Source organism: Neolamprologus brichardi, chromosome 7, assembly GCF_056152115.1.
Source record: "Neolamprologus brichardi isolate AB-2024 chromosome 7, ASM5615211v1, whole genome shotgun sequence".
NCBI classification, from domain to species: domain Eukaryota; kingdom Metazoa; phylum Chordata; class Actinopteri; order Cichliformes; family Cichlidae; genus Neolamprologus; species Neolamprologus brichardi.
In genome coordinates this window covers 2,789,755-2,805,247 of record NC_142110.1, presented here as the reverse complement: position 1 = coordinate 2,805,247, position 15,493 = coordinate 2,789,755, and the positions used below count along the sequence as shown (strand labels likewise).

At 42.9% G+C, this 15,493-nt stretch overlaps 1 protein-coding gene across 1 annotated transcript in view; it reads left to right on the top strand.

Annotated features, from left to right (window-relative positions):
* The window catches only part of cecr2 (CECR2 histone acetyl-lysine reader), a 35,404-nt gene that overhangs the window by 14,446 nt on the left and 5,465 nt on the right, over positions 1–15,493 (top strand). The window contains exons 2-16 of the mRNA XM_087842818.1: positions 1,026–1,120; positions 3,718–3,901; positions 4,417–4,544; positions 4,725–4,808; positions 6,216–6,283; positions 6,396–6,556; positions 9,444–9,533; positions 10,161–10,317; positions 11,125–11,254; positions 11,350–11,387; positions 12,129–12,220; positions 12,908–13,034; positions 13,705–14,075; positions 14,189–14,335; positions 14,453–15,245. Coding sequence (XP_087698944.1) covers positions 1,026–1,120; positions 3,718–3,901; positions 4,417–4,544; positions 4,725–4,808; positions 6,216–6,283; positions 6,396–6,556; positions 9,444–9,533; positions 10,161–10,317; positions 11,125–11,254; positions 11,350–11,387; positions 12,129–12,220; positions 12,908–13,034; positions 13,705–14,075; positions 14,189–14,335; positions 14,453–15,245 — 2,665 coding nt within the window. The remainder of the gene's footprint in view (positions 1–1,025; positions 1,121–3,717; positions 3,902–4,416; positions 4,545–4,724; positions 4,809–6,215; positions 6,284–6,395; positions 6,557–9,443; positions 9,534–10,160; positions 10,318–11,124; positions 11,255–11,349; positions 11,388–12,128; positions 12,221–12,907; positions 13,035–13,704; positions 14,076–14,188; positions 14,336–14,452; positions 15,246–15,493) is intronic.

Genomic DNA, 15,493 nt, shown 5'->3' with positions numbered 1-15,493 from the left:
CCTTGTTTTTGGCTCTCTTCTTTTTGTTTTTTCATTGTGCTAACTTGTTGTGTATCGGCTTCTGTCATTTCCACAGCAAAGAGGTGTGTACACTGACCTTTAAGGACCTTAAGTAATTGATGCGTCATTTCTTTTCCCTGATTAAAGCTGAGAGAACCGATCAGCATTTATAGGACTTTCACAAGTACTACAGGTGCAGAAGTACTTGTGAAAGAGAGGCAAGAGTGACACCAACAGCAGAAGTTGTTGGTGTGAAAGCAATGGTTATTAGGGGTGGGAGTGGTTAGCTGCAAGCCGTCTGTATGAGCTTTGAAGAGTTTGCTCTGTATCCTGTGGGAGGGTGCTTTTAAATGAAACGGACACTAGGTTGATGGAACACTGTTCATTTGCATTTCCTTCTCTTCCCTCTGGCTCAACTTCAGAGTCCTTGGGTGTGATCAAGGAGAGCTGTGCATGCTGGGAAGCTGTGTGGTGTCCAGTGTCTTGGTTGATCAGCAGAGGAGAAGAAGGGGCACGTCTGTGTTGTAGCGCTCGGTCTCTGCTGCCTGCTGTCCTTTCTTGGTGCTTTCAGATCTTTGAGATTTTGCTCTGCCGGTTATTGCCGCTTCATAAAACCTAAATGACTACAGCACAATGCCAGGCAGGAGAGGGGTCGTGACTGAACTTGAACCTCAGCTACAGCCCAACAAGCACCAGCAAACCAAGACGCCTTAATGAGACAGGATGCGAGCTCTAGCTGTTACACCTCCCACCTAAATCTGCCAGCTTACCTTACACTCATCCCAGCAGCTTCTCCATTTTGATCACATACCACTTCCTTTATAGTGGCCAACAGTCTAAACACACAGAAAACCACCTGTTTATTTCCCAGTCACAATACTTTTGCCTTTTTTTAGATAGTTTTCATTTGCGAGATGCATTTCTCTGCTTCCATTATTGCGCAAATCGGCATGTTTGCACAGTTATCGCTTACTAAGTGCTTGTAGTTTCTTCACATGTTAATTGACTGCGTCCTCTGTGTCCAGGAGCTGGAGAAAGCCCTGTCAGAACAGGACTTGGATTTCCTTGGGGATCTGGTTGCCTGTCTGTTGCAGGGATGCTACCAGCGCACTGACATCACGTAAGTAAAGCATAGAAAAAGAAACCTGGCATATAGCAAAAGCTGCCAGGTCACATCAGGTCTGCTTGTGTAACACCACCTGTAACACATAAGCCGTTTTCAGACGCGGGATCCGTAACACTGCCGGCATCGGGACGTAAGTCACACGTGTCTGAAGGGGACGACAGAAAAAGTTTCGATTCATGATAGAAACCCAGGGTTTATTTGGACATAATAAAAATGCAACAAGTTGACTTGTTGCAGATAGAGGTGTGCACATTTCAGAGCTGAGATCGCTGTCCAGTACAGTGAGGAGGTCCCCTTAAATCTTTTCACATTTTAGAAATAAAGCAAAACTTATTACAGTTTTCTAAACAATAGGGGTGGGGGAAAAAATCGATACTGTGTAGCATGGTGATATTTTGTTTGCTAATAATGTATGGATACAGGGACAGCAGAAATCGATATTTTGTTACAAAAAGGTTTTTGTGCTCTGACTTCAGAGCATGTTGATCCTTTTTCTGAGCAAGAATCCTGACATTCCTTCACTGTCCAAATGTGTTTAACTTGTTTTTTGGCAGCAATAAACATGACAGTTTACTTATTTTAATTTAAGACATGTTTTATTTTAATTAAGTTTAAAACTTTTTTATTTAATGTAAAATTATATTTTGTTTTAATTTACTTTCAAATTCTTCAGTTGCTGAAGGGGCTGCATAGTTTTCATAAACTGCATAGTTCAGAATAGCTATAATTGTACCAGATGGTTGTTCAGTTAAGTTGGACTAGACTGTAATACAAACCGTTCAGTTTGTCAACAATAAAACTGAAATGAGAGAAAGACTGAGTGTGAGACTTTGATATTAGAGAAAATGAATATTGATAAAGTTTACCTTTATGTACAGAATCTGAATATCGCAAAATATTTTTAAAAATTGCAATAATATCGTATCGTGTGTTAAGTATTGTGATAATATCGTATCGTGGGATGTATGGTGATTCCCACCTCTAGTAAACAATGAGGGTAAGAGATTAACATTTAATTTTAATGGAGTCTTGAGTATAGGACCATGTCCAACTTTAGCTACTTTTACATAATTGAACGTGTTAAATGAGGCAGTGTGTAGATGGCTGATGTTTGGCTTTCTTATAGTATGTTTAATATTTTTAGTTACATTTGTTCTGAAAGATAATAAATAGGTGAATATAAGCAGGAACATTCACATCTTCCTGCTGCTTAAAACTGCACCAAGTGACGTGGGAAATTTACTTTGTAGCTGTGACTGTAGGTCTGAGTAGTGGTGGAAGTTGGAATTCAAATTTAGTGTTTTTTTTTTTATTTTTAATGAAGCAGAGGCACAATGGAAAAGAATTACCATTTTTACTTAAATGTGTCAAGATAAAACTTGTCTTTCCATCTTCTTCAAATTAGTCATACTACCCAGGAAGCTTCATAGGAAGTCTGAGTCACGAGCGCAATAACTCACTGAGGAGTCAGAACTTAGTCACCATAAGGAGCGCTGAAAGTGGTGATAGGTGGTACGGTGACATCATGTTTACTACCGCGGGGATCCGAAAACGGCATAGCCACAGAAACTTTTCTATCGAGCGGTGGGAGAAAGTGAACGCGAAGCAGAGGCTGTTATTCAAATCCGCAAATGTTTTCTACCTCCCGTGGGGCTTCCCCTTCGATACGCCTGTTAATCTAACCCATCGTTATAGAGTAGCATAGTGGTACAGTAAAGCGATAAGCACAGAGGCAGGAGTGATCCAGTTTTTCCAGCCAGGCAGCCGGTAACAAGAGGACAGCCTGCTTTATTGGACTGGACAGGCTCTGGCATCCTGGGGGTGGCTGCTCAGCCCTGGCCTTTCACAGAGCTGCCCTTTTCATCCGCACGCGTTAAACGCTCTGCCGGAGCGGGGGAAAGAAGGGAGGGAGGACGTCGGAGAAAACGAAGGACAGAAAGGAGGAGAGAGAGATGGGGTAGTAGTGAGGAGGGGCGAGCCTGCAGCTGTGTGAAAAGTGCACGCTGCTCTTTCAAGATAAGCCATTTTTTTTCTCTCCCTCTTTCTCTGTGCTGTTCCATAGATGCTCACCCTTGCCCCAAGCTCTTGTTCTGTTCATGTGAGCTGGAACTGAACAGTACAGATTAATCGGCTAGACCTGAACCGGAACCAACATTTATTTACCAGTTTTCACTCATAGATACAACACAACTCCCCTTCAAAGAAACGAGTCCTTTTCTTCTTCTTTTTTAAACCAGCCCCACCTCCTCTCTTTTTCCAGCCTGTATGGTAGTATGAACCTCGCCTGTTTCCTAGAAAGCGATGCTGGTTTGTACTGAAGCATGCTGCGTTGGGTTTACAGTACCACGATTTGCAACTGAATCGGTTGAATCTAGCCATTCATAGACATCTCAGTACAAAAGTGAAGCCCTGTGTTGGATTGTTATTTTCGACATGCAGTTAACTTAATTCTGATTTAATCATCTTTAATGATTAAGATGCGCAAAAGGACAAATTTACTCGAGGTGTAGCTAACCCAGTAGAGTGACATCTAAAAATCGATACGGCACAGAAAAGGCAGAGATGATGAGTAAGACCGCTCTACTGTTTAGCCCCCAGGCGTTTAGCAGTTACCTGGACGACATCATCAGCTACCGCTGGGAGCTGGAAGAGGGGAAACCCAACCCACTTCGAGAGGGGCCCTTTGAGAGTTTACCCCCTCGCACTCAGGTGGAGCTGCTGCACCGGCTGTGTGATTACCGTCTGGATGCTGCTGATGTCTTTGACCTGCTTAAGGTGACTAAAAGAATACATGTGATCATAATAATGTATTCACAATTTATTAAAGAGTCAGTATTGAGTCAGTAATTGTACATAAAAGGTTCCACGCTCCATTAATGCTGCCAAGTTGTGTATATGTGTGCTGTTAAAGTTTGCTTTTTTGACAACATGATGAATGATTTTGTATCTGATTGTCAGATATATTTGTCACTGAGCAGCTGCCTCATTTTACTTTGGCCTAAGAGTGCAAGATCTTAGTTTTACTATTCTTTAAAAGTATATTTACTGCCATAAACTAAGGTGGAGTTATCGTAATCTGAGGCTTTATCCCTATACTGTCAATCGGTTTCTAATTTTTAAACTGTAAACTGCTGTAATTCGTGAACACTCTTAACAAGATACCGAAAGTACTTATTGTCAGCACACGATTCACGACTCTGTACGATCAAAGAGCTAAAATGACATCACCCTCTGATGACACACTGCATATTATTTAAGAAATGTTATATCCCCACCCCCACCACCTCCAGGGCCTGGATGCAGACAGCCTGAGGGTGGAACCCCTGGGGCAGGATGGAAATGGAGCCCTCTACTGGTACTTTTACGGCACTCGCATGTACAAAGAAGAGCCAGTGACAAAGAAAGTAGGAAAACACAGGTAATGCTTCTTTTTCTGTCAACCACGGATGAATCATCTGCACTTAGCTGGATGTTGAAGTGTTCAGTTGAAATAAAAATTTACCACTTGTTTAGAGTCCTCTTAGGGGTTAATTTACTTCTTTTATTCCTACCTAAGCCGTACTTTTAACCTTTTAACCTTTGCTATTTTTTTTCCCAGTGATGAAACAACAGAACTAACATTACCAGAGAAAAAGAAACGTGGAAGACCACCAAAGAAGAGAAAGCTGGAAGATTCACCAAGGTAAAACAAAACAAAAACAAGAAAACCTTTGCGGTCAGTACTAACAGGGTAACGCGGACACAGACGTTTAGATTGGGCATGTGCTGTGCAGATGAGCTCTTCTGTTTCCCGTGTGAAAACGATACTCGCCCAGGTTTTGAAGATCTGGGTCTTCATGTCCTTTGCTCTCAGTCAGTTGTTGATTTGACCTTTATCCTACTGCTGGACCCGAAATGTAATAAATGATTAATGGAGTAGTTCTTGAGCACACTCTCTCTAACCATACTCTCACCATGTGTGTAGCGAGGAATTTTAATTAATTCCAAAAAGTAGTTGTGGAGGATCAACTCTTATACCAGAGTTACTTTTAAGCAGTGTTGGTCAAGTTACTTGAAAAAAGTAATCAGTAACTAATTACTGATTACTTCCCCCAAAAAGTAATCCCGTTACTTTACTGATTACTTATTTTCAAAAGTAATTAATTACTTAGTTACTTAGTTACTTTTTAAAAACACGATTTACAACCTGAATTGGTGATAAAGCGATAGATCTTTCAGCCCAATTCTATTTTTTCTACATAATCATCATACAAAATGTAATCAAATGGAAAAGTCTCTTTTTAAAATTAGTTTTGTTAGTTTTAATCTTTTAACATTATGCATCAAGCAAAAATTTAATTATTTGCAACATTCTCTGACTGGAAGAAATTTGTTTAACATTTAAACCTATTTTCTGCACATTCCAGCACATAAAATAAAATATTTTTTGTGTGTTTACACTCAGTCTTTCAAATAGATGCAAGTAAAACACAGCAGAAAATAAATAAAGTCAAAGACTAGCGGTCCTGTTGCTCTATTTTCACCTGTAAAGCAGGAGTGGGGTAGGCGGAGGTTTACCCTGGTGCAGGTGTGCCGCGGTCAGTGGAAGAATCCGCGAGTTTCTCTGTGAATGTCACATTCCTGTGGCAGCGCGCTCGGTGCTTGTTTGGAAGTTTAGGGGTTTTTTCGCTGTAAAAAGAAGTTTTCTTCCCACGCACAACGGACACTAATGTTTTTGTCACTTTTTATGGAATCAAACTCAAAGTAAGGTCAGTACTTCCACGCTTTAAACGCTGCACGCTCATACTCTCTCTGCACTCGATATATGATCCATTGTTGATCTGCACACAGCTGTTGTCACGAACGTCGCACTCGCTTACGTCACTGTCATGAGACATTCTCGCAAAAAAATCACGGTTTTAGTAACGCAGTAACGCAGCGTTCCTACGGGAAAGTAACGGTAATCTAATTACCGTTTTTGCAATAGTAATCCCTTACTTTACTCGTTACTTGAAAAAAGTAATCGGATTACAGTAACGCGTTACTGCCCATCTCTGCTTTTAAGCATGACATTTTTTGTAGGGACTTCATGGCTTTATATTTCTTATAGTGAGGTGGAAAGTGATGTGCCAGAGGTGAAGACGGATCACGAATTGGAAGATCTTCCTCCAACCACGGGTAAAGAAACTTTGTGCTTTATATCCCGACGACATTTTTTTCTCCCTTTGTGTTTGCATTTTTCCCTAGAATCCGTGGTCCGATGTCTGTTTTTCCTTTCTTTCCTGTGCAGGCCGTAAGCGAGGCGCTTGGTCCCTGGTGTGTGATACAGAGGAGCAGTGGCTCAGTCTGGCAGAAAGCATCAAGGACAAAACCTCCCCACAGGATCGCCACCTCTACCGTGTCATTAGCCAAAACTTCCTGCCTGAGATCAGCAACATGATTGAGCACAAGGTCAGACAGCAGAGACACTACCATCAGTCTCCATTACACCAGTACACAACGCCTTCTACGCGTCCTCTGTTTTTGATAGGCTGTAGATTCGTTAATATGAAAGCGATTATACACAGACTTTAATTTGTCCTCGTTTGCGTGACAAGTCGCGAGCGCCAGGGCGATTTTGATGAAATACCAGCTCATAAACAGCTAAATGAGACATCCCAAATGTGACAGTGATGACATTTGAATATGCAAATTGATTTTTATTAATGTACACTTGACTGCTGTCTTCTTTTCTTTCTTCCTGTTTCCTTAATCTAACCTCGGGTTTTAAGATTACTGATATTCCTTCATCTCGGTTCAGCTGCTTTTATCTTCTGGTTGTCTTACAATAGTTGTTTGTAGGACCTCTCGACTGTGCTACACAATAGGTGGAGTCAAGGAAAGCTGGTCCCTAGTCAGCTTTTTGGGATTGGTCATATGTTGGTGTTGAGTGCTTTAAGCCAGCACTGCTTTCTTTACTTTGCAAAGGAATTAATTTGAGTCGCTGATGGCTACAGCTAGTCGAGAAAACGTAGGTTTTGATCCCACCTGATTGCATAAAGATCAGCGGATGCTGTCTACTCCAGTGATGTATAACCAGCAGTGGCCGTTGCTATAGGAACGATCCTTTTTCTGCCGTCATCAGCATTGAAGTCAAGAATCCTGAAGGCAGGTTAATGTCAGCCGAGAGGTCACTCAGTAATTGCAAATGGTTATGAATGAATGAATTTGGTTGAGTCGTTCATCAGTCACACCCTCTGCTGTTCTACTTGCGCGCACATTTCTGTGGCATTCAAAGTCTATAGCTTCATTACATAACATAAGTAGAGCTGGATGAGGTATTTTTGGCTTGTTGGTGTTTGCGTTTCCTCTGCGCCGCAGCACTCTGGACTTGAAGAGATGGCTCTCTGCCAAACGCGATCACAGTATGGGGTGAAAACTGATTAATTTAAATTTGCTCAAATAACAGATTAAATTAAAGGAATGCACATTCCCATAGTGAGCTTCTTATTTATAATATAGATCACACAGCAGGAGATCACATTAGGATGCTGTGCTTGGTAATTATATTAATTACACTGCCGCTGTGATGGCGTATAGATTCTGTGCTTGATTTGCTGCATAGACCAAATTTATATTAGACAACCAGAAATTAAAGCTTTTCAGAAATAGTTCATGTATACTTTTTCTGTTTGGTAGTCTGTGCTATGAAATTAAAGTTTTGTAAATACTTGTTTGCACTTTGCTTCTACAAGGCTGCATGTAGTTTGCAGCCTGCACTGTGATCTGTTTGCATGGTCATTTTGTAGGATTGTTGGTTAACCTGTGCTTGCTTGTCTTGCGCTCTCTCCAAGTATGTGTTAGTGCCTGATGTGTGGCTATGAATATCTCGGTGTTCACACGAGAGCGTCAGATATAGTGTGTATTTTCTCCCAAATCTTCCACATGTCTCAGTCTGCTGTCATCAGCCGTTTCACGGGGCGCTGACAGCTGGCAGGAGCTCACCTTGGGGCAGAACGGAGGCTCTTGAGTGACAGCTTTGCTGTGCTGCAGGATTCTGTCGACCTCTCTAAGTGGTGACACCAGAGGCACTCGATCATGCGTGTGCGTGTTGGATGATGGACTTGCGGTAATACGGGGAAGAATTGTGAAGCCTGGGGAGATGTCAGTGTTTCCCACTAAGACGAGACAGAGGTGGCGCGGGTGCTCATGAGCACATGTGGACTGCCGCCCTGAACTTTTCTACACATTACCAGGCGGAGGCAAATGTGAGAACCCAATTGTTCGGTGTGATTGGGTGTAAGACGTCTGTAGCCTGCCAGCTCCCTGATACAGAGTCGTGTGCTTTCTGATTGCGCCCATGTGATAGTTCCACAGCTAATTGTCCCACTGATTCATAGTGACCACGTGCTACCTTGCTCACATCAGGTGAATCTTTTCCAGTAAGAGCATGTCTAAAGTGGACTGTTGCCCGTTGACAACGGCAGACATGATCTTATTTTCATTTTTTATGAAAAGATGGTGTTTGAAAACATTATCTAGTTTTAGAAAGCACGTTAGGTTATAAACATCTGTCTCCTTTAACAGTATTTTTCCATTTTAATCTTCTCCGCAGTGGGCTCCTTCCTCATTTGTTTGCTTCCCTACCTGCACGCACAGTCAGTCTGACTGACTTTGTTTATATAGCTTCAAATGCATGTTTAGGACTCTCTACTTGTTATCTAGCAAGGTGTTACCTGTGCCAGGGTGGCAACCTTTAATAGTCCTACATCCTGGATGTACTCTGACATAAGCTGCAGGGCACAGTCCCTGATATAGACAGGATTTCAGAAACCACTTGGCGCTCTGTGTTGGCTGGTGTTCCCTTCCTTTTCTGTTTGCTCTAACTGGTTCTCTGACACGTCAGCGCTCATTAACCCTCCACGCTCTGTACTGTATGTTTTGGATCAAGTTCCCTGCTCAAAAGTTGCCAGATAGGCTATTGTAGAACAGATTGTAGCTAACAATAATATCACACAGGTTGTGATTTATTTTTTTGGTGCAAGTGTGTTAATTTTTGATGCAGCCTTCTTTTGGCCCCAAGCAGAGATGGAAGAGTAGGGAGCAAAGGTGAGAGAGTCACTTGGGGGATGGGAGAAATAAATCAATGACTTCGCTGTAGTCACTGCTGCACCGCAACACCAGAGTGTGTGTCAGTGTGTTGGCTTTAGACAAAATGAATTACACAAACCGTACGTGATGTTTTAAAAGAAAGTTGCGTTTGTGGACGAGAAAGCATTACAGACACAACAGTTTCCCATTCACGAGTGTGTCACAAGAGGCACGAGGAGCAGAAACAAACTACTTTTGTTTATTTCAGGAGCGTGAGCAGAAGCAGAAGCTGCTGGACCCAAACCCAGTTCGCGTTTCCCAGCGGTTCTCTCAAAATCACATAAAACATGAGGAGAGGGTGAGTGTTTGTCTGTGCTATGCTTTTTAGGTAGTTTTACACGCACGATCTGATATCCTCGTGTTGGTGTTGTTCCCAGATCATCATACTAAAGGTTGTTCCAGGATCAACATTGCAAGTGACCAATCAGAATGTTGTGATGTCATACTTTTGCGACTTCGGGAAAAACCGGCGTAAAACAAAAAACTGTACTTAAGCTGCGAGAAACCGCCTTTGTCCGCCGATCAACGGACCCTGACCCTAACCCTTTAATAAACGCTAAGCAGAATTGATATTGTCCTTGCAACATTGGAATTTCATAAATGCACGAATGGGTTGGTGCGCAAAAGAATAACGTCACAATAATGTGATTGGTCACTTGCAATGTTGAACCTGGAACAACATTTTCATGATGATCTGGGAACAACACCAACACGACGATATCAGATCATCCAGTGTTACACACCTAACAATGTCCGAATAAGCCGATTTATTTAGCAACACAACGGGCATGTCATCCACTTATCTGGTTTTTAGTGCAAGACATTCCAGTACATGTTTGTACACGTACTGTAGTTTTCTATACGTCTAGCTTTCCTGGTGTGAGAGAAGAGTAGACTAATTGACTTTGTGGGTTTGTGCATCCAGGACAATCTCAAGGCCGGAATGGAGGAGGAGGAGGAGAAGAAAAAAGACGAAGAGCTGGACAGGCAGGTCCTGCTGGCCGAGCAGAGACGAGAAGAGGAAAGGCTTCTGCAGGAAGAACGACAGAGAGAGAAGCTAGAGAAGATCAAAGCTGTGGAGGGTAAGATGGTAGCACACTGCCAAGATGTTTGAAAAATCTATCTTTCTAAGAATTTTAGTAAATGCAGAAAGTTGTAAGATATTAAGAAGCAGCAGTAATTTCACATTCTCTCATCAGTCATGTATCAGCAGCAGGTAGGAGGCTCTGTCAAGGGCAGAATGTATCATGAAGGGCACTCCCCACACAGGCTTTCACATCTTTGCCGTGCTTTGGCGCTCACCAGCTGAAAAATCTGCAGTAGCATTTGAAGCCTTGAGATTTATGGATGGTACACAGACACTGTGAAAGGGAATGCTCAGTGCCTTTAATCACAGGATCACTCCTCTTCTTCTCTGATGTCATCTGTCAAGGGTTAATGAACTGCTGATTGTGCTTCAGTAGAGGAGCCTCATTATTGTATTATAGATGAACAGCAGGACCTGGCCTACACTCTGTGTATTGCATATGTGGAATCCTCCTTCAAACATCTTTAATCCAAACGGCAGGGGTGCTGCCAGGCCTCTGTGCCTTTCATGTTGAAAGATAAAGCGGTTATGCATATGCACTCTCTGTGCTCCGTTCTGCTCTTTTGATCAACTTGGCCTAAGAAAAGATGGCCGATGAATCGTTCTCCTTCACTTATCTGAGCCGCCGCTGCTGCTGCGTGTCACATCTGAGGCCTGGTGTCATCAACGCTCCCGAGAGTCTCAATAGACATCGATTTATACTGTAACTGTAGGGTCTGAATAAGCAATCGAACATTGTTTACCTGCACTCTTTCATTATTTGTGATTTTAATTGCCCCCCGTGTTCACGGTTTTCTGTTAGAGCGTGCAAAAAGGCGGAAGATGCGAGAAGAAAAGGCCTGGCTGCTGTCTCAAGGAAAAGATCTACCACCTGAACTCCTGAATCTGGAGCCGTCCTCTCCCGTCCAGAGAACACGCAAGAATAAAGAATTGTAAGAAGTTGTTCACATTTAGTTTCAGATTCACCATCTGCTTTAGCGACTCATGATTTTAGCCCGTCTAACATGCCGTATGTTCAACTTTTCAGCTATGAAATCGATGATGACTACACCGCTCTTTATAAAGGTATGCCTGCAGAATTATTACCTGTTGCTATGTTTGCATGCATGTACCTGTCACATGACAATTCACGTCATCTGGGCAGATGTGTGGTAGTGTAAACGGGAAGCAGAAGTTGGCTGCTTATAGAAAGCGTGTAAAAAGAAGAACAGCTATTGCAGAAAGTAAGACCAGCGGTTTCTTTTCCTTAGTTGACAATGAAGTGGAACTGTTACTCAAAGCAACACAAGTAACAGCTGGTCTTTGTGTAAAGAGACTGGCTCTGACCCATCAGGGCAAAGACGCAAAATCTCTTTGGTGGTGTCTGACACTGGAGCTGTGCTCCTCAACTGTACCTGAGCAGTTTTAGTCTTTGTAGGAATACCAGGACCTTAGATTTACCAGCAGCATATCCTCAACAGAAAAACAACACTGCTACACAATAATTAATGTTATCCACTTCAAATGCTGGCAGTTTTAAGGTATTAATTGTGGTTCGGCTTACATGTTTCATGCTTTTTACTCCTCGTCATAACACACCATTGTAATGGCAAATATGCATCCAAACATGCAGGAATAAACCACAAACTGTATACGAGTTTGTGGTTTATTTTTGTACGTTTTTAGAACCAATGTCGGGGTCTGTGACATTATTTCCAAAATTCTTACATCTTCCCTTTCTATGCTAAATCCAGTTGCTGGGTTTAAAACATGTCGATGTGAATGTACAATCACTCGGATTAATGTCTGTTCTACTCTGTTCTTCAGTGCTTGAAGCCCTGAAAGCCCATAAAGATTCTTGGCCTTTCTTGGAGCCCGTTGATGACTCCTATGCTCCCAATTATCACGAGATCATCCAGGTACAGAAAACTGTTGTTGTTTTTACAAATGTGCAACATTGGCTTCATGTTTGTATCAGTCTGGTTTGTGCATTTTTTTTTAAATTTTTTTTTATATGTGATATGTTTATTGATTAGCATTCAAATATCTCAGTGAAGACAGAACAAAGATCTGCCACAAGGCAAGAAAGCATGAGACAAGGCTAATCAAAAGGTATTGGCTGAAGCATTTGCTTATTACGCCAACCCTTTTAACAAAAGATCTTTTTGCATGCACGTCCTGTACACAGGGCTCGAAGCAAAGAATAAAACAAAGCAAACAAACAAGAAAAAAAAAAAACTTTCCACCTTAGATAAGTAACTACATCAAAGCAACAGAATCAAGAGGGTTTTTTTGTTTTTGTTTTTTTGTTTTTGCTCTTTTCATTCTTGATATATATATTTTTCTAATACTTTATTTTTAAACATATTTTTAAACAAGGAAAAAGAACTACACCTTTTTAAATCACTGTCATAACTATTCCACAGGTTAACTCCTCTAACAGAAACACATCTCTGCTTTATATTTGTCCTTATCTTGTTTTTTTAAAGAAATCTGTTCCCCTTAAGTCATATTGACTCTCTCTGACTTTGCATTAATGCTTATATGAAGTTTATTGATTCATAATTTTAATTGCTTTATTTTTATTGTCGTTCTAATCATTTCAGACTCCTATGGACCTATCCACAATTGAGAAAAAGCTCAATAACGGGGAGTACGTCGCTAAGGAGGAGTTTGTTTCTGACGTGAAGCTGATGTTTGAAAACTGTGTCGAGTACAACGGAGAGGACAGCGGTAAATTAAGCATTCGAAACCATTTTTTAAATAACTTTGTTAAAGGCATCAAAATCCGTCGTGTTATGGATGTATTTTGAAAAAAAGAATTTCATATGTACATTGAGACGCAGGGGGTGAGAGTGGGAGAGATCGCAGAAGAAAGGGGGGCGGTCTTAGTACTGTGTTGGGGCCGGGGCCGGGGCAGCCTTGACAGTGATTAATGAGGAGTGATTGAGTTGTGCTCGAGTGCTCTGGGGGATTCAAGTCCTGCAGTGCCAGAGAAACATTCCAGCCCCTAAGCCCCCTGTCTGGAGCCATCCATCCAACTGAATACTCTCCTCAGGGAATAGGGGGAGGTGAGTGGTGAGGAGGCCCAGGGTGGGGCAAGAGTAGAGGGAAGGGGTTGAAGGAGCAAGGGTCAAACTTACGCCCTCTGACTTGGTCAGCTGGTTAGCACTGGGCCAGGACGAGACGGGATTTTTGTGTTCTGTTGGTATGTGTCTCACCTAATGGTCACTTCATGAGTGGCTGTTTGTGGGAGTGACTGTGCATGTAAATGAAACGTTATTCTTTGAGTATATGAGTAGATGCTATAGACATGTGATGTATGTTTGCTGAAGATGTGCGTTTATGTAAAAACAAACAAAAAGTTCTCAGAGGTTTTATCGCAACGTCTTTCTGTCCTCAGAATACACCATCATGGCCGAGTCTCTGGAGCGTTGTTTTAGCCGAGCCTTATTAAAACATTTCCCATCCGAGGATGGTGACACGGACGAAGAGTTCCACGTCAGTCGAGAAGACAAGGAGCGCAAGGAAAGAAAACGCAGCCGTAACAGCAAAGCTTTTGGGCCTGAAAGTTTGATCAGGGCTACTGAGCAAGCGCAACGTAAGCGAAGCTCACAGAAGGGCAAAAGTAGCGCAACTTCAGAGGAGGATGCCAGGCTGGCACGGCTGCATCCTCATTGGGCTAACGGCCCCCCTCACCCGCACAGCTTGCCTCCAAGCCAGCAGCATATCCGGGAAGGAGATATTAGGGGGTTATACCACCCAGGGCAACAGGTATCCACAGACAAGACTTTAATCCTTTTTTTAATTTATTTATTTATTGGGAGTCTTAATTCCTGTTTGAAATGCAAGACGGGGAAAATATGATAAATTCTTTATTTTAACAGCTCCGTCAGCCTGGTCCACCTGGGCCTCACGGTCCACACATGTATGCCCAAAGAATGGCCATGGATCCCCGCTTTGCCTACCAGGTTCACTTCTCCAGACAAGGAGACCCCAACTTAAACCAGTTGCCTCACAACTTTAACATTCAGGTATGCTTGACCTATTACACACAACCAATCACCTAATCGTGTGTATGATGCATCTTGATGCTGTTATAACAGACAAAGCCAGATATTTCATATTTTATTTTCCTTTTTTCCTCCAAGCAACGCATGATTGAGCCACACCACATGGGTCCTAGGTATCCAGTGGGTCCAGATCCAAACCAGCAGCAGCACTCGTACATGGGTCCGACTCATGGCCCATGCTTAGGACCACGTCCCATGACCCTACAGCCTGGAGCTCCTCCTGAAGCCAGCATCTACCCATCCCACCACCGTCCAGAGGGCCACACTGTGCATTCTATGGGGAACAGGTTCTCAGGCCCGGAAGTATCACCTCAGCACAACTACCCAGGCTTGAGACCTGCTGGCATGCCACTACCTACTATGTGGAGTGGTATGAATCAACAGGGGCAGGAGAGGCCCAGCGGCATATCTATTCAAGACCCAAACATGGTAAACCAGCGCAACTTTAGTTACGGTGGAATCCCCCCACCTGTGGGTCATAAACCGTGGCCAGAAGCTGCCGGATATCCCAACCATCCTTCCAACGCCCAGTTTCAAATGACTGCAGCAGCCAGCTCCCCTGGGCTCATGTCTGCACGTCCCACTGTGCCCCACTCAGACTCCTCCGGCAGGACACGCTTGGCTTCCATGCTGGAAAGCCCAGAGATGCTGGCCCTGCAGCAGCTGTCAGCGTCTTCTGGACCCCCTGCTGGTGCCCCTCATCAGCACACAGGCAACTTTCAGCAGCCTGGGCCCCCATCAAGAATTGGCAGCATCCCAGCTCACCCCTCTCAACAGCTTCCCCCTGCCCCTGAGGTTCAGCTGCTGCATCCTGCTAGAGACAAAGGCCCAGATAGACAGCCTCCCCAGCAGACAAACTTGCACCCCAAAGGTAGAGCTGACCTTCTCTTGCTGTATTTCACCAGTCTGCGTGATAGAGCACTAGACTAGTGTTTCATTTGTTAATCAGCACAGCCCCCATCTTCTGTCAAGTACTTCTTACAATTTGACTTTAATTATTTCTCACAGTAAGCAGCAAATTGAATATTCATCAGTTTGGTTTCATTTTTGCTGATATCTTTCAAAATATAAGAGATTACATGTCATCACTTCAGCCTTTAAATGTTTCTATAACCTAAT